The sequence below is a fragment of the Oratosquilla oratoria genome, chromosome 41 (genome assembly GCF_046742065.1).
Source record: "Oratosquilla oratoria isolate Oo_2021 chromosome 41, ASM4674206v1, whole genome shotgun sequence".
Classification (NCBI taxonomy): Eukaryota; Metazoa; Arthropoda; class Malacostraca; order Stomatopoda; family Squillidae; genus Oratosquilla; species Oratosquilla oratoria.
Genome location: NC_134817.1, coordinates 28734711 through 28755948, shown reverse-complemented (window position 1 = coordinate 28755948; position 21238 = coordinate 28734711). Strand labels below are relative to the sequence as shown.

The 21238-nt window shown below is 40.0% G+C and overlaps 2 protein-coding genes across 11 annotated transcripts in view; one reads left to right on the top strand and one right to left on the bottom strand.

The window, feature by feature from the left end:
* The first annotated feature begins 14 nt into the window (after positions 1 to 14).
* On the top strand, positions 15 to 12034 carry Bdbt (Bride of doubletime). Of its 10 annotated transcripts, none has more exons than XM_076178356.1 (6): positions 15 to 129; positions 8702 to 8819; positions 8903 to 9022; positions 9144 to 9280; positions 11531 to 11713; positions 11824 to 12034. In XM_076178356.1, exons 3-6 carry the CDS (start codon positions 8904 to 8906, stop codon positions 11919 to 11921), a joined length of 537 nt encoding a protein of 178 aa, XP_076034471.1. In that variant the 5' UTR covers positions 15 to 129; positions 8702 to 8819; position 8903; the 3' UTR covers positions 11922 to 12034. The 10 variants fall into 10 exon arrangements, with proteins under 10 accessions (XP_076034471.1, XP_076034474.1, XP_076034469.1 ...); XM_076178359.1 differs by having other exon boundaries at positions 25 to 111; XM_076178354.1 differs by having other exon boundaries at positions 44 to 246.
* A 6057-nt stretch (positions 12035 to 18091) lies between these two features.
* The window catches only part of LOC143021087 (lipid droplet-regulating VLDL assembly factor AUP1-like), a 40290-nt gene continuing 37143 nt past the window's right edge, over positions 18092 to 21238 (bottom strand). The window contains exon 9 of the mRNA XM_076178352.1: positions 18092 to 19515. Coding sequence (XP_076034467.1) covers positions 19360 to 19515 — 156 coding nt within the window. The 3' untranslated portion in view covers positions 18092 to 19359. The remainder of the gene's footprint in view (positions 19516 to 21238) is intronic.

Sequence of the window (21238 nt, the reverse complement as noted above, 5' to 3'; positions counted from 1 at the left end):
CATGAAATATTCCCAAAAGTTCTAAGGAAAACTTGTTTACTATTATTTAGAAATTGTCGTAGGCTCATTGTATGACGCTTGTGCGAAGTGTAATAACTGACAAGGTTAAATGTCAGTTTCTGCCTTAAAGTAAAGCACTGTGACTGTTTTGTTTTCTGTTGTCCATTGTCTTTCCTCAAAATTGCTCAAACACAACCAATGCCATAATATTTCAACTTTCTAAAGTAACAAGTTTCTACACCGAAGGTAAATTAATATATTTTGTCAACGATTGGACTTCATATATAATATACTTGAAGCATGTGCATGAGGTTAACATTTTTATTTCTTTATTGAAATAGGTCGAATATAGAAGCATGTTGTTTCCAGAATTATATGTTATTGTTACTTGTCAAAATAAAGTGCAAGCTATTCTAGAAATTACAGTTGCTGAACGTAGTTTTCATCGGGTTATGAACGTAGGAAGGAGAATTTTCTAATGCCGTAATAGGTTGAGTTATGTTAACTGTCATTTGAACAAAGACTATCACTAGGTATAGTTCTTGTAGATCGTTTATGTTTTACATGCCTATATTGGGGTATTGAAATATGTGTGTTTACAAATATAATGTTTGCCAGTCATGTCGTGTGTGCAATTCTTATCTATAATTATATCATTGGATAACTATCATTCTTATTCTAAGTATTTTGAACCGCGTGAATAAGTACCGAATATGAATAGTAATGATTTTTTAGATTTTTGGGGGGTTGGGCTGGTGTGCAGAGTAGCACACCTTCATGTCAAAGAGATGTTTTGTTATGGAAAGGGTGAAGTGGCTTGGGATAAGAGGAAATTCATCTTAAAGTATTTCCCCAGATATTTATTCATCAATGCCCACAAAGAGGAAACACCCATGGTTTCTTCACCAAGGCAGCATAGCTCTATCTCCCACAAGGTGACCACCATGGTCTTTGACTTTGGATCATGTGTTGGACTTGTGATCGACAACAATTTCCCTCTCGGAAGAGAGCTCAGAGCTCGCATATGACTGATATGTGGGTAATGCTATGATCTTACACGCACACCCACCCACAACTCCCCACCCATGAGAGTTGGAGTAACAACCTGCAGTGTAGCGACAATGAAATGATTTCAGCCCTGGGTGGGATTTGAACCCAGACCTCCATAGTGGCAGCTGGGAACTCTACCAACTGCACCACCGGTGTCATAAGCCATGTGCACTACCTTCACTTGACGCTTTGAGCGAAGAGGAAGGTGACGATGAATAGAAAGTGATGGGGCATGTATATTATATATATATATATATATATATATATATATATATATATATTTGTATAAATGGGCCCGTCTGGGGTATTGGCTGCATGTTATTGTGGCAAAGTGGCATGCAGTTGATACTTTAGGGTCTATATGGGGCGCCCCTATGGACCAGAGCCACACATCATTTTGGCTGTGATAGAGGAAAACTCTGTTCATAGAGAAATGATGACACTTTTATACTACGACTGTCCCTCCATTATGCTGTCCCCCAACCCCTGTACAATTTCTCTGAATATTCATTTCCTTTTTTGCCTACCTTCCCTGTGGTGGGGGAAAAGAATACTGCCACCAAGTAATTCCACTTGGATCGTAAGAGGCGAGAAGAAAGGGACGGGGATTGGGACTAGGCATCCTTCTCCTTGTAGCCCCACAGGGGACATTCCTAAAAGAAAAAGCAAAGGCATAAGAGGGTCTGGGAGTTTTCGGACCAGCACCCTAAGGTTTGGGTCTTTTAATGTGCGTGGATGTGGTACAGATGAGAGTAAAAGGGAAGAGATAGGTAGTATGTTTGTGAGAAGAAAGATGGATGTGTTGGCTTTGAGTGAAACTAAGCTGAAAGGGAAGGGCGAGTGTAAGTGGAAGGTTATCAGGAGTGAAGAGAGGGCGAGGGAGGGAAGGGGTGGCTATACTAGTAAATGAAGAGATAGGTAAATGTGTAGTAGAGTGGAAGGAGGTTTCCTCAAGGATTATGTGGATGAAGGTGAAACTGGGAAAGGAGATGTGGGTTTTTGTAAGTGCATATGGGCCTGGCAGTGAGAAGAGCGTAGAAGAAAGGGAGGCTTTTTGGATAGATTTAAATGAGTGCATAGAGGATTTAGGGAGAAATATCAATGTACTGGGAGACCTTAATGCTAGGGTAGGAAATGATCCAATTGATGGAGTGGTTGGGAAATGTGGAGTACCAGGAAAGAATCGTAGTGGAGAGTTGATGGTGGAAATGTGTCTAGAGAGAGAGTTGATGATAGCAAATACAGTGTTTCGGAAGAAAGTCAAACATAAGTACCCATGGGAGAGGGTGGTGGAGGGAAGGGTGGTAGATAGAGCATTAATGGACTATGTAGTGGTAAATAGGATTATGATAGGAAGAGTTAAGGATGTACATGTGCTAAGGGGAGAGGGTGGGGGAATATCAGATAATTTTTTGGTGGAAGGTAAGTTGAGAGTGGAGGATAGATGGAGGAAGAGGAAAGGGACAAAAGGTAGGGAGGTGCTTAGAGTGAACTCTTTAAATGAAAAGGAAAAGGAGGAGTACAAGAAGAAGCTGAAGGAGGAGTGGGAGGGAGTGAAGGATAGAGTAGAGCTAGGTGTGGAGGAGGAATGGGGATGGTTCAAGGAGGGAGTCACAAAGTGTGCAAAGATGGTGTGTGGAACAAGAAGGACAGGAGGAAATAGAAGAAAGGGTAGTGAATGGTGGGATGAGGAAACAAAGAAGGTTGTAGAAGAGAAGAAGCAAGCTTTCACAGATTGGTTACATAATAGGACGAGGGAGTCATATGAAAGGTACAAAGAAAAGAAAAGAGAAGTAAAGCAAAAGGTAAAGGAGGCAAAGAGGAGAGCAGATGTGAAATGGGGTAAGAGTATGACAAAATTTTGAAAGTAATAAAAAGATGTTTTGGAAAGAAATTAAGAGAGGAAGAGGAGGCGAATCAAGTAGAGAAGAAAAGGTAAAAGGTGCAGGTGGAGAGATGATAATGGAAGAGAAGGCAGTAAGGGAAAGATGGGCAGAATATTTTAGAGAGTTGCTAAATGTGAAGGAGGATAGGGAGGGAAAGGTAGCTGCAGTGGGAAATGCTAAGAAAATGAGAGTGATGAGTGAGGAAAATAGAGGACAAATAAGGAAGGATGAAGTGAAGGTAGCTGTTAAGATGATGAAAGCAGGTAAGGCACCTGGTCTGGATGGATGCCATGCAGAATGTCTTAAAAAAAGGAGGTACAGTGATGGTGGACTGGCTGGTGAGGTTATTTAATGTTTGCTGAAGAGATGGTAGAGTGCCGGAGGACTGAAGGAGTGCCTGTATAGTTCCACTTTACAAGGGAAAAGGGGACAAGTGTGAATGTAGTAGTTTCAGAGGGATTAGCTTGTTAAGTGTAATTGGGAAGGCTTATGGGAGGATCTTGATTGAGAGGATTAGGAGAGGAACAGAGGGAGTAATTGGTGAGGAACAGTGTGGATTTAGATCGGGTAGAGGTTGTGTAGATCAGATTTTTGTGGTAAGACAGATATATGAGAAAGCTATAGGAAAGGGGAAGGATGTTTTTTGGGCCTTTATGGACCTGGAAAAGGCTTACGACAGGGTAGACAGAAAGGCACTGTGGGAGGTTTTGCGGATATATGGGATAGGAGGAAAGCTTCTAGGAGCTGTCAAGAGTTTTTATGAGAGTAGTAGAGCTTGTGTCAGGATTGGAAATGGAGAGAATGAGAGTTTCGTGGTAAAGGTGGGACTTCGTCAAGGATGCGTTATGTTGCCCTGGCTGTTCAACTTATACATGGATGGGGTAGTGCGAGAGGTAAATGCAAGGGTAGTGGGTCAGGGATTGGAGATGGTTAAAGAAAATGGAGAAAAGTGGGAGGTGAGCCAGCTGTTGTTTGCGGACGACACTGCGCTTGTGGCAGGATTGGAGGAGGGATTGAGGAAGTTGGTGACAGAGTTTGGAAGAGTGTGTGATAGAAGAAAGCTGAAGATAAATGTGGGTAAATGTAAGGTGACGAGATGTACAAGAAGTGAAAGTGGCAGTAGTCTGGAAGTGAGCATTAAGGGAGAGCAAGTGGAAGAAGTGGATAATTTTAGATACTTGGGTGCAAATGTGGCAGGAAAAGGTGGAGTGAAGGTGGAGGTAGAATGTAGATTGAGAGAAGCGAGTAAATGCCTTGGTGGATTAAAAAGTGTAATGAGGAATAGACATTTGGGAATGGATGCTAAGAGGAGACTGTATGAAGGAGTGATTGTGCCAACAGCACTGTATGGGGCAGAAACATGGAACATAAGAGAGGAAGAGAGAAGGAGTTTGAATGTGCTGAGATGAGGTGTCTGAGAAGTATGATGGGGGTTACTAGGCTGGATAGAGTGAGAAATGAGGAGGTGAGGAGGAGAACAGGGGTGGAAAGGGAGTTGGGAGATAGGGTTGATGAAAGAGTATTAGGATGGTTTGGACACATGGAAAGAATGAGTGAAGAAAGACTAGTAAAAGAGGTATGGAAGGCAGATGTGGAGGGAGTGAACATGAGGGGACGTCCTAAGATGAGGTGGATGGATGGGGTGAAGGGGGCTTTGGGGAAGAGGGGAATGTCTGTTGAGGAAGGACGGGAGAGGACAGAAGACGGGTGAATGGAGAATGGTTGTATATGGATGATGATGTGATGCATGAGGTGGAATGGGGGGTGAGGTAGTATGTGTGAGCAAATTTTGACGCAGCCCGAAGGGATTTCTCCCCGTCTTCTCCTTTATGCATGGGGGGACGGAGAGGGGGGGTTGCCGATTTAATGAAGCGGCTTTGCTGTGGATGTGCTGTGTCTTGCGACACTGCTTCTGACCCAGGGCAATGGACAAGGTGCAGGGATGACCCGTCATCCAGGAGGTGCTAAGATGAGATAGAGGGTGGAGGGGTGTGGAGTGTATTCAGGGATGGAATGGGTGGGAATGATTTTATGTCTTTTCCTTTTTGGCTACCTCCCTTGTAAGGGGGAAAAAGCCTTGGTATATGTATGTATGTATGTATAAATGGGCAGGAGATTCTCTCTCATGCATATTTCATTAAATGAAATGGCAAGCTTGTTGTGACAAAGATTTTTTTCAGTCCTCTCTCTCTTTCGTAAGGCGACTTTGCCTTCCATAGGCAGGAGTCTGTGTCAAAATAAGAAGACATCAAGCCTACTCATTAAGAACAACAACAAGCCCATCAACGATAAACTTCAGAGATCTCATGCCATATTAGGTATATGTGTAACCTTGGGGGCTGTGCAACCCAACCTTCTTCCTAAATTGGTATGACCATCATGAAGCTGTCGCGTAGACTGTCATACCATCTGACGTCAGGTGCACCTAAGAATCATTCCAAAGACACTCACTACACCATCTTACGAAGGGAAACCCTGGTCAACAATACGGAAATTTTAGCCACACACCAAGACCCTAAAAGATTACCTATACTGGAGGCCCTTTACATAAAAGATCTTTCCCCAAATCTTAATATACAAGCCCATGACCTGCAAGTGTTACCCAGCGTTAGAAGGTCCGCCCATTATGGTACTGGGGTGCAAACTGATGGCATCATGCACCTCTCAGCCAGTGGGAGAACAGACCGTACCTAACCCGCAGCAATCCAGCCAATCACCATTCACCTTCCGGGTATAAAAGTTGCTGATCTTCATGGAATCTCCATTACTTCAGTTGCCACTGAAGAAGCACCAGGAGGTGTGAAAACGCACTTTGGCTTTCGACTGTGCCTATTTCTATCTCATGGCATACGGCAAATTACTCGGACTCCTGCCTATGGAAGGCAAAGTCGCCTTATGAAAGAGAGAGAAGATTGACAAAAAGCTTTGTCACAACAAGCTTGCCATTTCATTTAATGAAATATGTATGTATGTACGTATGTGTATATATATATATATATACATATATATATATATATATGTATATACATATATATATATATATATATATATATATATTTCTTTCTTTTTTCCTTTTTTCTTTTTTCTTTCCTGGGAAACATAATTACCAGGTGCAGATGTGCTATTTTCTACCACAGCTCCTGCAAAAGAAATAAATAAATTGTTAACTGTTACTTATGTTACTATTAATTTGTGGTATTTATATATTCTGCATGCAACTGCACCTTGGGCAGCTGACAACAATGGTCAGGTGATTTACCGCATCAGGGAAGCATCATAAAAAGGAAAGTGGCAGACTTCCAAGTTGGCCTTGACAGTGGACCTCAAAATGAAAGACAAGACAAGGTTCAAAGTAGTGAGAATGATAAGAGCTATCCAATGATATAGATAAGAATTGCATCTGTGAGACTGGCAAACAACTGTATATTTACTGGAATGTGTATGTCATACCAGTTCTTTCTGAAGTGACTTATGACATGTCCTTCAGCCCTCACAGTGAAAATTAATAAGAAAATGAACGTACTAAACTTAGTAGCAAGCTTAGATTGTGGAGTTGCAATTAAGAAAGAAATTTAGGTATTATGCCAGTTATTCAGAATGGGGTATTAAGAACAATAGTGTGATGCACCAAAACCACCCAGTAGAACATTTACACACAAACCAAAGCCATCCCTATGAAAGGCACAAGTCTATGTAAGAGCCCTCACCCCCTACCCATCCATCTTATTACATTGTTGGGATCACCTGAAGAATTGTCATCCCAGAACATCCACCTGAAGAATCATTACCCCAGGGTAGCCCACTTGAAGAATTATGGTCATCCCAACCAACACCACCTGAAAAATTGTCACCCCAGTTAGGTTAGGTTAGGTAAGGCCAAGTTAGATTAGGTTAGGTAAGGATAGGTTAGGCAAGGTTAGGTAAGGCAAGGTAAAGTTAGGTAAGGTTAGGTAAAGAAAGGTTAGGTAAGATTAGGTGGGTGAGGTTATGTTAAGCTAGGCTAGGGTTTAGTCAGGTTAGGATAGGTTATGTTAAGAATTGTCACCCTAGCATAGTCCACCTGAAGAATTGTCACCCCAGAATAGCCCACCTGAAGGATTATCACCCTGTTGAAGTCTGGGGTGACAATTCTTCATGTGATCCATTATTGAATTAATTAATTGAGACACGGGTCTAGGGCTGAGTTTATACCTGACCAGTTTTGCTTAGAGCTTCTTCAGAGGTCAGGAGTAAACCCGACCCTAGACCCATGGCTTACTGTTCCACCTTCCTGAAACCTGTCACAATGTCTCAACAATTAATTAATTGCTGACTTGTGTTTCAACAAGTGACCACAGTGGCTGGAGACAGTCCTTAGGCCATACTGCAAGTCTCGTGGGAAAGAAGCTTTGACTGTTATCTGTTATATTAACCACTTCGATATGATGATGTCTACATAGGTGTCATGAAGCGTAAGAGGGTACATGAGGATGCTAGTGTCAGCGTCTTGATCATATATTTTGTTGTAGATGTATATGAGTTCCCCCAGATTCTGTGAACTGGTTTGATCACATTTTCTGTTTATTATTGCTCAAAGTAAAAGAGGACAAGTAATACAGCAGTGACTTTATATTTTATAATGTGAGTAGTGTGGCAGCTGATGGTGTGTGCAGGAATTTGAGTCATACTTAAGTGGTTAATGTGGGGCCATTTCCCTTATAAAAGGGAATATAGAGACAAGATGCTGCCTAATAGTTCTAATAATTTGAATTCTATAGGGAAGTAATTAACCTTACCTCCTAATTTCCACTCTCACCTGTGAAGTGAGTGGGCCCAGCTTGTTTTACATGGTGCCAGTTCCATACGTCTGTAGTCTTCTGGCATAATTGTCTTGAGCATCTGTGGCTATAGGGTTTAAGATGGTAATGGGTTCTTTACTTTTTGTTTTTAAGAGTTCTATTTCTCCAATGGAAATTATTCCAAATAATGAATAACCAGAAATGAATTAAAAAATTATTGAATTTCCACAGTACATTGAAATTTATCCATCACTTGCTGTTTTTCTTTTCAAACAGTATTCATTTTCACCTTTTTCTCTTTTTGATTGAATAATAACTAAGTTGTTGAATGTTCAAAATACAAGAATAAAATTGATCTATTACTTCCTTTTTTTCAAATGGTAGTTAATTTCACTTTTTTCTAAAATAAATTCTTTTCAATAAAGAAGTGTTGGTTAAAGGTAGTATTGGAAGACTAATTCAAATTTGTGGGGCTAATAAAAAGGGCTCCATAATTGTGTCATGTATCATGCAGTGTTGTGACAAATAACATGTCTGTGAAAGTAGGCTAAACTGCTTTCTGCATTATCAGTAGCAAGGAAATTTACAAGGAAGGACAACGAATGACAAAGCACACCAAAAAGTGGTATCAGGAGTTTTGACACCCTTTGGTACTGTCTCTATCCTCCCCATAATAATGACCAATGTGGCTGTGGCTAACAACTGCTATCCTATGTATCTTGGACAAGATCATTTATAAATGCACATAGTTCAAGATGTTTATTTTGAAGGTGGAGATTGGAATTTAGGGATGATTATACATAGATGATAGTATGTTAGCTCTTATTTCTGGTAGTGGAGCTATGAAGTGTAAGTTAACTTTTTCAACCCTGAAAGGAGAGCACCTGTTATGATATAAAATTAATTTGGTATATGGAATGTGAGATTTTACTAAACCTGTTTAGTCCTGAGAAACTAAAGTTTGTGCAGTGTATTTCTCTCTTTCAGGTTTTTCTGATGTGTTCATCATTTACAAGATGTGTTACTGTATCATCTAAGCTCCAGTTTGTCGAGATTCATACACCTCCACATAATCAAAGCATAATAAGCTTTTGAGACATAACAGGTAAAACTGTAGTATTTACAGTGATTAATAGCTTCTTCATTGATGATGTAAGATGACTAAAAAGTGAACCATTTTTGTAACAGAATGGCAACAACTGGAACAGCCGTACTAGAGAAGTTGGAAAAGGCACGAGAATTAAAGATAGAAGGTAATGCCTTTTTTAAAGAGAAGAGCTATCGAAAAGCAGTAAGAAGCTACCACAGGTAATATTCTGAAAATATATGGGTTCCTCATAACTAACTCCAGCTCATATTTGTACCATGTGAGTTTTTCTCAGTATTGTTATGTGAGAATAATGATGTAATGTTTTGTCTTTATGATCAGTGGTCTTCTCTACCTTAAGGGGATCAACCAGGTTACTCCATATATTCCAGTACCACAGAATAGAACCCAGAAGATTTCTCAAGAAACCCAGGATGAAATTACATCATTAGTAGTAGATTTCCATAACAATATAGCTGGTAAGAAGGAAACTGCAGTTATTAATACTTGAAATAGTTTGTATGAAATGGAATGAAGTTTTGTTCAAAACTATACTGGGAGATAATAAATGTTAAGAAGGGCCTCAGCATTCTTGTGTGACTAGAGATTTGTCTTCAAGCATGAAAAAATGGCTTATGACCCTGAACCATAGGAGCCACTGAAGTCCTTAGAATATTGATTGCACATAACCATGCAAATGATACCCCAATATGAGAAATCACAAAATGTATGCAGTATATAGAATTTTTTGTTGGTGGCCATTTTGGATTTAAATGGGTCTAAATCAAAATGTATACCAATATTTATTAAAAAAAAAAAAATGAGATAAAGGTAAGACTGTACCAGGGATGTGTCATGTCGCCATGGCTGTTCACTGTTTACATGGATGGGGGTGGTGATGGAGGTAAATGCAAGGGTAATGGGCAAGGGATTGGAGATAGTTAAGGAAAATGGAGAAAAGTGGGAGGTAAGCCAGTTGTTTGCTGACAACACTGTGCTTGTGGCAGGATCAGAGGAAGGATTAAGGGAGTTAGTGATGGAGTTTGGGAAGGTGTGTGAGAGGAGAAAGTTGGAGATGTGTGGGTAAAAATAATGTGATGAGATGTACAAGGGGAGAGGATGGCAGCAGTTTGGAAGGGAGTCATAGAGGAGAGAGGCTGGAGGAAGTGGATAGCTTTAGGTACTTGGGGTCACATGTTGCAGGAAAGGGAGGAGTGGAGGTGGAGGTAGATTGTAGAATGAGAGAAGCAAGTGCTTTAGGGTATTAATAATTGTAATGAGAAATAGACATTAGGGAATGGATGTTTGGAGGAGATTGTATGAAGGGGTGATTGTGCTGACAGCACTGTTTGGACAGAGAAATGGATCATTAGAGAGGAAGAGTTTAAGTATGTTTGATATGGAATGTTTGAGAAGTATGGTAGGGGTTACAAGGTTGGATAGGGTGAGAAAGGAGGAGGTGAGGAGGAGAGCAGTGGTGGAAAAGGAGATGGGAGATGGGATTGATGAAAGAGTATTGGGATGGTTTGGACACATGGAAGGAATAAATGAAGAAAAATTAGTAAAAGAAGTGTGGAAGGCAAAGGTGGAGGGAGTGAACATGAGGGGGTGACTGAGGATGAGATAGATGGATGTGGTGAAAGGGGCATTGAGCAAGAAGGGATGTCTGTTGAGGAAGGGAGAAGGTAGGATAGGGGTGAGTAGAGAATGGCTCTGTATAGATAATACTGTAATGCATGGAAGGGAGTTAGTGGGGGATGGGAATGTTAGGGAGTGATTACGTGTGAATGACATTTTTACGCAGACCGAAGGGGTTTCTCACTTCAATATTTCTGTTTAAGGGGATGGAGAGAGGGTTGCCAATTAAATGAAGTGGCTTTGCTCTGGATATACTGTGTCTTGCTGCATTGCTTTTGACCAAGGGAAATGGGCAAGATGCAAGGATAACCTGTCATCCATGAGAGGCAGGGAGGGATGAAATGGGTGGGAGTGGAATTATGCCTTTTGACTTTGGCTACCTCTGGTAAGGAGGAAAAAGCCCTTGGTATATGTGTATGTACAAAAAATAGTATTACATGCCCTTATAGTAGTCGTAGAGTAAAAAGTATATTTGTATCATTATTTACATGTAATCAATCTCTTGCTCCAGATATCTCTTGCAGAAGACCCACATTTCCCAGGGAACCAGCAATAGCCACTAAATTGGCCCATAAGTCACTCGGGAAGGAATAGTGATTTTTTTTTATCTTTCTTCGATCAATACTCAATTGTTGCTTCGAGTTTCACTAGATGGAAAACCTGCAGCCCTACAGTGGCTGGCAATGGACCTTGGAACCTCCCATAGATCTCTCTGAAAGAAATTTTGGACTGTTCACTTTGTTTTATCTGTTTAGGACTGTTTCTATGTCACTGGCTGATAGTTGTAGGGAGAAGAGAGCAATTGTCAATTTTTAGCTCTCCATATATGAGAAAGTGCAAGAAATATAGCTGAAGTTACAGAGAGAAACCTTGGGTCCAGTCATTGAAGGTGAGGGGGTTGATGGGTTTTGAAAATGGGTAGCTTTGCTGTCAGTCTTGCAGGACCATGACTTGAAGTTACCCATTGTTGGCCCCTTTCTCATTCTTAGGTAATTGCTAGCATCTTCTAAATTTTTACTCTGCCTAGATAAATGTTAAATGCTTGCTAAAGATGACATGAGGTACTTATATGAACTAACTTTAATTTCCAGCCTGCCTTTTGAAGCAAGATAATATTAGATATGAGCGTGTCCTGGAATGTTGTCAACAAGTCACTCAGCTCCAACCAGGCAATAGCAAAGGCTGGTATCGAATGGGTTTAGCATATTTTCATCTGCATAATTATGATGAAGCCAAGAAAGCTTTGGAAGAGGCCAACAAGCTGTCAAATCAAGGTAATTGTTCACTTGCCATTAATGCTGCATAATGGATGTGCCCTGGTTTGCCTTTTTTGTTGTACCTTGATTTTATAAGGCATACCTTGCAATGATATTTTATTTTTCAGATATTTCAGTAAGGAAGCTGCTGCATCAGACAAATGTGGCATTGGCAAAAGAAGATGAAAAATTTAAAAGTATGTTTAGAAACAGTCTTTTGAAATAAAGCTTTGGTGTCCTGTCAAAATTGTTGGTTAATAAATGTTAAGAAATAATGGTTCAGATTATTATCCGGGAGTTTATGTACATACAAAAAAAAAAAAAAAAAAAAAATAATAATATTAGAGTTTTGTTAAAATCTGTTTGCCAACATTGAGTGGGAAACCTGGTATGAATAGTTTAGAGATTGCATGTATTCATGATAGATTTGATAGAGTTGATTCAATTGAGCAGTCTTCACCTAACAAAATATAATAAGAATGAAGGAGACTGCAAGAGACCGTAAGGCCCACACTAGGTAGTTCCATGTCCATTACCACCTGTTATCCCCATCCATAAAGTTATCTAAACTTTTTCTTAAAACAAGTTTCAGTGCTCATTACATGGTTATTAAGTCTATTCCATTTGTTGACCACTCTATTGGTAAACCAGTTCTTGCCTATTTCCTCCTTAAATCTAAATTTGTCCAATTTAAATCCATTATGGAGTCCTGTCCCATTGTCTTAATTGATGACCTTGTTTGTGTCACCCTTGTCAAAGCCTTTGATCCACTTGATCACCCTGCATCTTTCCAGAGAATGTAAGCTAAGATGCCTATGCCTGTCCTTGTAAGGTAAATTTCTGAGCCCATTTTGGTCATTCTCCTCTGTACTGATTGTAGTGAATTTAAATCCATTCTATAGGACAGAGACCAAAACTAGTGCATAGTCAAGGATGGGCCTAATGCCAGATAGTTTGATAATTACCTCTGCACTTTAAACTGTCCTAGCAATGAAATAAAGATTCCTGGATTTAAGGTCAGGACTCACCATAATTCAAATCTCTTGTACCCTGTTTTCTGTAAAAAAAGTATTTAAGCTATACCTGCTTTCTGGGATGTCCTGCATTTAACATGTTGCATTTTGAGATGTTGAAATCCATTTGTCATTTTACTGACCATGTGAACAATTTGTTTAGATCCTGCAAAATCTGTCTTCTGACCTAATTAGACATCCTATTTTAGTCATCTGCAAATTTACTAATATCACTAATAATTCTATTGTCCAAGTTGTTTATATACTCAATGAACAATAAAGGACCAAAGACCAAACCCTGGAGAACTCCACTAGAAACAATCCCCCATTTGGATTTTACACTATTTATGGTGACCCACAGTTTTCTGTCACTGATGCAAGGTCTAATATATTCAAACACTTTTCCTTCTATGCCATGGGCTTTGACTTTATTTAGTAGTCTCTGGTGGGGCACCTTGTCGAATGCTTTGCTAAAGTCAAGGTAAATAACATTGTAACTATCATTGTTATCTGATGCCTTGAAGACATTAGTGTAAAAAGATAGAAGATTAGTTACACAACTTACCCTAGGAGAATCTATGCTGTGAGTCATGAATCAAATTATGTCTCTTGATGTGATCACTGATTCTAGTAACTATTATTGATTCAAGCAAAATACATATACCAAAGGCTTTTTCCCCCTTACAAGGGAGGTAGCCAAAAAAAAAACAAAGGCATAAAAACCATTCCTACCCATTCCACCCCCAATATACTCAACTCCCATCCACACTCTTATCTTGGCACCTGGATGATGGGTCATCCCTGCATCTCGGCCACTGCCCTGGGTCAGAAGCAGTGTTTCAAGACAGAGCACATCCACAGCAAGGCTGCTTCATTAAATCGGCAACCCCCCCCCTCTGTCCCCTCATGCAGAAGTGCAGAAAAGGAGATGGGGAAAAATCTCACACATACTCCCTCACCCCCACCCCCTACCCACTCCCTCTCATACATCACAGCATCATCCATACACGACCATTCTCCATGCACCCCTATCTTCTGTCCTCTCCCATCCTTCCTCAACAGATGTTCCCCTCTTTACCAATGCCCCTTTTACCCCATTCATCCATCTCATCCTAAGTCACCCCCTTATGTTCACTCCTTACACACCTCTTTTACTAATCTTTCTTCACTCATTCTTTCCATGTGTCCAAACCATCCCGATACTCTTTCATCAACCCTAACTCCCAACTCCCTTTCCACCCCCATTCTCCTCCTCATTTCTCACTCTATCCAGCCTAGTAACCCCTATCATACTTCTCAGGCACCTCATCTCACACATTCAAACTCCTCTCTTATATTCCATGTTTCTGCTCTGTACAGTGCTGTTAGCACAATCACTCTTTCATACAATTTCCTCTTAGCATCCATTCCCAAATGTCTATTTCTCATTACACTTTTTAATCTCCCAAGGCACTTACTTGCTTCTCTCAATCTACATTATACCTCCACCTTCACTCCTCCCTTTCCCGCCACATTCACACCCAAGTATCTAAAACTATCCACTTCCTCTAGTCTCTCTCCCTTAACACTCACTTCCAGTCTGCTGCCACTTTCTCCCCTTGTTCATCTCATCACCTTACTTTTACCTACATTTATCTTCAACTTTCTTCTTTTGCACACCTTCCCAAACTCTGTCACTAACTTCCTCAATTCCTCCTCTGATCCTGCTACAAGTGCAGTGTCATCAGCAAACAAAAACTGGATTATCTCCCACTTTTCTCCATTTTCTTTAACCATCTCCAAATCTTGACCCTATCCTTGCATTTAGCTCTCACACCATCCCATCCATGTATAAGTTGAACAGCCAGGGCAACATAACACATCCCTGATGAAGTCCCACCTTTACCTCAAACCACTCTTTCCATTTCTAATCCTAACACAAGCTCTACTACTCTCGTAAAAACTCTTGACTGCTCTTAAAAGCTTTCCTCCTATCCCATATATCTGCAATACCTCCCACAATGCCTTCCTGTCTACCCTATCATAACTCTTTTCCAGATCCATAAATCCCCAAAAAACATCCTTACCTTTTCCTACAGCTTTTATCACATATCTCTTACCACAAAAATCTGATCTATGCAACCCCTACCTGTCCTAAACCCACACTGTTCCTCACTAATTACTACCTCTGTTCCTTTCCTAATCCTCTCGAGCAAGATCCATAAACCTTCCCAATTACACTTAACAAGTTGATCCCTCTGAAACTACACACTTGTCCCTTTTTCCTTTGTAAAGTGGAGCTATACAGGCACTCCTCCAGTCCTCCAGCACACTATCCTGTTAAACAAGCATAATACCTAAGGGAAATTCTGGATGAGGATGATCTGAACATAATTTGTTCACTGTTGGGATGAAGATTTTGCCCAGATGTGCTACAAGAGACTAAGCAACTTTTACTAATTCAGTACTTGACCAACCAAGACTCAACTTTGATGATAAAGAAGCAGCATAGAAATGTATGTATAAAGAGGTATTGATCACATGATTTAGTGAAGAAGCCAAACATCTTGTGGTATATATAAATTTTAGTACAGTACATATTACCTTGAGTGGTGCATTAACTATTTGTAGGACTATTATGGTAACTACTGCTTCAAGTTTCAATGACTGGAAACTCACCTCAATTGACTTGATCTCCCCATGCCCAATCCTCACACAAGCTCTACTACTCATGGGATAACTTGTGACTGCCTTCAGTAGACATTCCCATCCCATAGATGTCATTTGCCTTCTCCAAATCCATGAAGGCCTAAAAAACATCCTTACCATTCGTCAAAAACTTGCCTAGGTCTCACTACAAAAACCTGATCAATTCTCCCTCTTCCTCTTCTAAACCTACAGAGCTGTTCTTCAATATCTCCCTCTGTTCCTCTCAATTAATCTATCTATATACCAAGGGATTTTTTTCCCTTACAAGGGAGGTAGCTAAGTCAGTCTCAATTAGTACCCTCCAATAAACCTTACTACACTGATCAGGCTGATTCCTGTAAAACAACTGCATTCAAACCCATCACATTTTCCCTCCTATAGTTGAATGTTTGTGCACTACACCATAGCACCTCCCAAGGCATCTAAGTAGTATTTTTGCTGGGGTGGATCTTTTGCTTTTACTATCAAGGAAGAAGACAGAAGATAGGGGTGAGTGGAGAATGGTTGTGTATGGATGATGCTGTGATGCATGGAAGGGTGGGGGTGGGGGGTGAGGGAGCATGTGTGAATTATATTTTGATGCAGCATGAAGGGATTTCTCCCCATCTCTTTTTCTGTGTGAGGGATGGAGAGAGGGGGGGCTCACCGATTAAATGAAGTGGCCTTGCTGTGAATGTGCCGTGTCTTGCTACATTGTTTATTACTCAAGGCAGTGGTCAAGATGCAGGGATGACCAGTCATCCAGGAAGCGCCAAGAAAAGAGGGAGGGATGGAGTATGTGGGGATGAAATGGGTGGGAGTGGATTTATGCCCTGGACTTTGGCTACCCCTCTGGTAAGGGGAAAAAGCTCTTGGTATATGGATCTTTTGTTTTGTCTCGAGTTAGTCATAAATCAAGGGATTACATACATAACCAAAAGGCCTTTTCCCTTTTATATGAGGGGTATTCTAATCAAAGCATACACTATTCTGACACTCATTCATTGCTCCTCTATCTTAGCACCTCATAGACTAAGGATCATCCCTGGCCCACACCATACTACTCAGTTCAAAAGCAATGCAGCGAGACAAATCACCTTGACTATAGGACTCAACTGCCAGAGCTGGTTTATCCTTACCATTTCACCCTTCCCTTGCTCATCTGTGTGTGTGTGTGTATATATATATATGCACACACACACACTTATGGAGCAGAAAAGAACATCCCTTTGGGCTGTTATTTCTCCATCGTTTTACAACTGCTCTCTAATCTTTTTGCTTAACAAACATTCCTCTTTTGTCCAGTGCCCCCTTTACACTGTCCATCCACCTCATTCTTGGTCGTCTTCTCATGTTCATTCCATTTACTTATATTTCGGCTAGGTTTTCTTCACTCATTCTTTCCATGCGCCCAAACCATCCCTACACTCATTGGTCTGTTTTTAACAAAAAAGGTCTTTTCATCCCTGTTGTTTGCCTTACCACCAATCTCACACTGTCCATCCTTGTAACACACATTACATGTCTCAAACATGTTCAGGCTATTCCAGTTTGCTTCCAAAATAGTCAAAGTATTTACCTAATTGCAATATACAGCAAAGGAGTAACACTTATGGGGTTTTGTCATCAAACTATCATGCCTAGTTTTGAATTCATTTTCACCTCAGGCTATATCATCTAATTTATTCCAGGAGTTCATGTATCTATATGGAAAACATTTTCTTAACATCCTTTAGAAAAGTGGTCTTTCTCATGACATCATAACTCCTCCTTTTAATAATCTCGTGCTGTAATGGATACGAGGTTTTGTGAGCTCTACCATAAAATGTTACTGGTATTAAGTGAATGATGAAGTTCTACATGCAAAAATGTTTTTTGGTCAAATGTCCTTCAATGATATCAAGAGGAACATATATGGATCCACTGTTCTTCATGTGGCAAAAGAACAAGTCCATTACCAATGCTGTGGAGATGAAGCTCCACACACCCATACCTGATGATAGTCTTGTTAGTCTTAATAATATGCATTTTTGGAAAAAAGAGAGAGTGAATGGGAGTGGAGTATGTGGGGATGAAATGGGTGGAAGTGGATTTATGCTTTTGGCTACCTCCCTTGTAAGGGGGAAATGCCCTTTGGCATATGTAAGTACAAAAATTTGAGCTCTTCAGCATCTCATGAGGAATTATCCTTGTCCCATCATAAAGCTCAGGTCAGAGGCAATGCAGCAATACACAGTACTTGTACAGCAGGGCTTGACAGCTAGATGGTTTACCTCCACTGCATCAATATATAGAAACTGCCCCTCCCCCACTTTGGGCCATGTTGTTTCCTCCATCAATTACAACTATTTTTCCACCCCCTATGTTTTCCTTGTTTACACTTTTCCTTACTTGACAACCATTCCTTTTGCATCTTGTGCCCTTTTCATCCCACCATCTTATCTTTTGTCTTCTTAAATTCCCTCCATCTACTGTTGCTTTTCACATTATTTTTTTTATTTAATTCCTTTCATCTCCCCACACCATATCTGCATTCTTTGATCAACCCAACCCTATCTGCCAGCTCCCTTTTCATCCACAATTTCACCGCATTTCATTATATCCTTCCCAAAATAAAAGGATGATCTCAAATTCTTGATGAAATGCACTTCCTTTTACTTTAAATTTGAGGATTCACATATTCTAAGGTTCTACAGTATCTACTTAGAACAGTAAATAAGCAATTAACCTTTTATTGACATAATGAAAATATCCAACATGATTCATTGCAAGGCTGAGAAATGGAAAAAATATTTCCCTTTGCAAATACAGGTAGATAAAGGGATCCACGACATTGTATATCTCTTGATACAGAGTTGGTGTCTTCAGGCTGTAAAAGGGACAAAATAACAATCCTGTGCCTTATAGCTCATGTTGAGTGGGAGACCCAAGACAGGTCTTTTCCTCCCAACTTTGATTCACTCTGCACTCGACTCCGAAAAGGTCCATATCAGGCATTGTCCCTAGCAACCCCAGATTCTTATGATAGTATAGGGTTGAGACAGTAGCATTTCTACACACAACCAGGACTTAGGTAAATAAATACCTGTAAACCTTGAACTGTGAAAATGTTTACATATGACATTTGGGTCTCCCATTGGAGATGAAAATCACAAAACTTATCTAGTTGCATAACCAACTAGAAACATTCGGAAACTGGACAATCTACTTTCAAGTCTACCAGAAAATAAAAGTTAGTCTTCTTGCATGAGAATGGTACAGTAAAGTTATACACACTTGTGATTTCTTGCAAAAGAAGACACACTAGGCACTATGGACTCGAAATTCAAGTGGCACTGTACAATAGCTTTCAAAACATTGAAGTCCTAGATATGTATAACAAACTGTTCTCAATTGCATTTGACCAGAATCTTGTTCTATAAATGAACTTTTTCCCATCTGCCAAAGCTTTGTAATATCAAGAAGAGGAGGCTGACAGGTGGCAGCTGTTTTGTATACACCAGTACACATTTGCACACGCATGCATACATGAGGCAGGATTGTGGACTAGGTCAGATGAGGGCAAACATACTTTTGCTGGTCCAATCATTTGGTGTCTGAGTAGTATTACTTCCTATACACAACTTGTACCTTTCAGCAAAAGTATTTCCTCACCATAATATACATAGTTCAGACACTCAAATAGGTCAGGTATGTTCATTAACATGTGAACATTGGGACGACAATATTCTTTGTAACATGGATACTATGCTGCTTCCATATTGTCAGCAGTCTCTGACAACCCTCCATGATCCATTTGGAGGGGGTCATTCAAAAGGCCCTGACCCAATGTAACCCCCACAGTACCTGTCCCCATCAAAGCCCCCAGACCCATGCACACCCCTCTCCTAGCATCCCCAAGCTCAGTTTACCCATGCAACATAGATGACCAGAATCCTTATGTACAAGCCTTACTCTAACTTAATCTAAAGGCTGTATATACTGTCAGCAATTGTATCCAGGAATCTTTAGATCATGTTTTTCTATATATTTTCTGCGAGCATTTTCAATTAGTTGTTGCTTCCTTTCCTGGAATGATTTCATCCGCTCTGCAGGGGATTTGCAGAAAGTTTTTGCAGCCATATTTAATGTGATGGAGCCCTGTAAAGATAATGGAAAAATGCTCAATTACTGAGTGCAATGGGGGAGGGAGAGTGTATATATATATGCATGCATTATTAAAGTCGACAGCATTAAGGAGGTTGTTAATCTTCTATGGGTATTCTCAAGCTTTCTAACCAGTACTCTGTCATTTGGAGGGTGCGCATAAACCAGATTGCCAAAATGATTCATTTATTCAACGTATATATATATACATACACATATATATATACATACACACACACATACAAATTTATAAGGGAGGTGATAAGGAAGATCCATCTAACTACAGACCGGTCTCACTAACAAGCACAATAGCAAAAATTTGTGAAAGAGTTGTCAAAAACAGATGGGTTAAATACCTGGAAGAAAAATCTATACTGAACCCAAATCAATTTGGATTCAGACAAGGGAGATCATGTACAACAATTTTGATCTGCTTTACTCAAGATTAATAGACATAATACAAGAAAGATGGGTGGGCGGACTGTGCTTTTCTGGACCTGCAAAAGGCATTCAACAAGGTACCACATAGGAAACTAATAAAGAAGATAGAGTCAAAAGGTGGCATCAGAGGAAAATTATTGGAATGGATGAAAGACTTCCTGATTGGGAGGAAAATGAGAGTTGTAATTAGAGAAAAATTCTCCAACTGGGAAGAAGTAAAAAGCGGTGTCCCGCAAGGATCAGTACTGGCCCCAATCATGTTCGCCGTATACATTAATGACATGAAGGTGTGGAGTGCTATATGAATTTCTTTGCAGATGATGCAAAATTACTAAAGAAGGTAAAAACGGAAGAGGACTGCAACTCATTGCAACAAGATCTGGAATTGGACTCAAAAGTGGGAAGTAAAATTTAATATAAAGAAATGCAGTATAATGGAATTTGGAAAGAGTAAAAACAGAATATCAAAAGATTACAGAATTGGGGAAGAAAAAATAAAAAAGCAAACTCGGAAAAAGATCTTGGAGTGATGATTGGAAAGGACATGAAACCAGATAAGCATATAAATAAAATATTCGGAGAAACCTACAACTTATTGAGGTCAATCAAAGTGGCATTTGCTTATATGGATGAAGAAATGATAAAGAAAATACTAACTACACTAATAAGACCAAAACTTGAGTACGCAGCATCACTTTGGACACCCAGTACCAAAAAGAATATTAAGAAACTAGAAAGATTACAAAGAGCGACAACCAAACTAGCACCGACTCTCGCCGAACTAACATATGAGCAAAGACTGTCCAAATTGAATCTACCAACTCTGGAACAAAGAAGAGAAAGAGGAGATTTGCTGACTACAGAATAATGAAAGGAATGGAGTTTTAGACAGGAACGACTTGTTAGTGTGGGACAATGGTAAAACGAGACACGGAAAAAAACTGAAAAAGGATAGTTATAGAAAAAAACTTGAAAAGGAACAGTTTCCCACACAGAGCAATAAATACATGGAACAAATTAGACAACAAAACAGTATGTGCAAACACTATATAAGATTTTAAGATAAAACTTGATGCAAAGAGATACAAAGACGGGTCACCACGAGCATAGCTCCCCTCCCGTATATTACAACTAGGTAGGTAAATACACACACACACTATCGAGCTTCTGAACTGTCAACATCTCACTTGAGCTCCATAGACTATTGAAGATGAAAATTCTTAATAGTGCAAGGAAAACAGGAGGCCTGATTTGTATTGAATGGGAGGGGGAGCAG

Excerpts from the sequence above, each read along its gene's own strand:
- Bdbt (XM_076178356.1), top strand. The coding sequence starts at position 8,904 with ATGGCAACAACTGGAACAGCCGTACTAGAGAAGTTGGAAAAGGCACGA. Across the intron at positions 9,023-9,143 it reads GCAGTAAGAAGCTACCACAG|TGGTCTTCTCTACCTTAAGG; the intron begins GTAATATTCTGA and ends CTTTATGATCAG. Across the intron at positions 11,714-11,823 it reads CAACAAGCTGTCAAATCAAG|ATATTTCAGTAAGGAAGCTG; the intron begins GTAATTGTTCAC and ends TTTATTTTTCAG.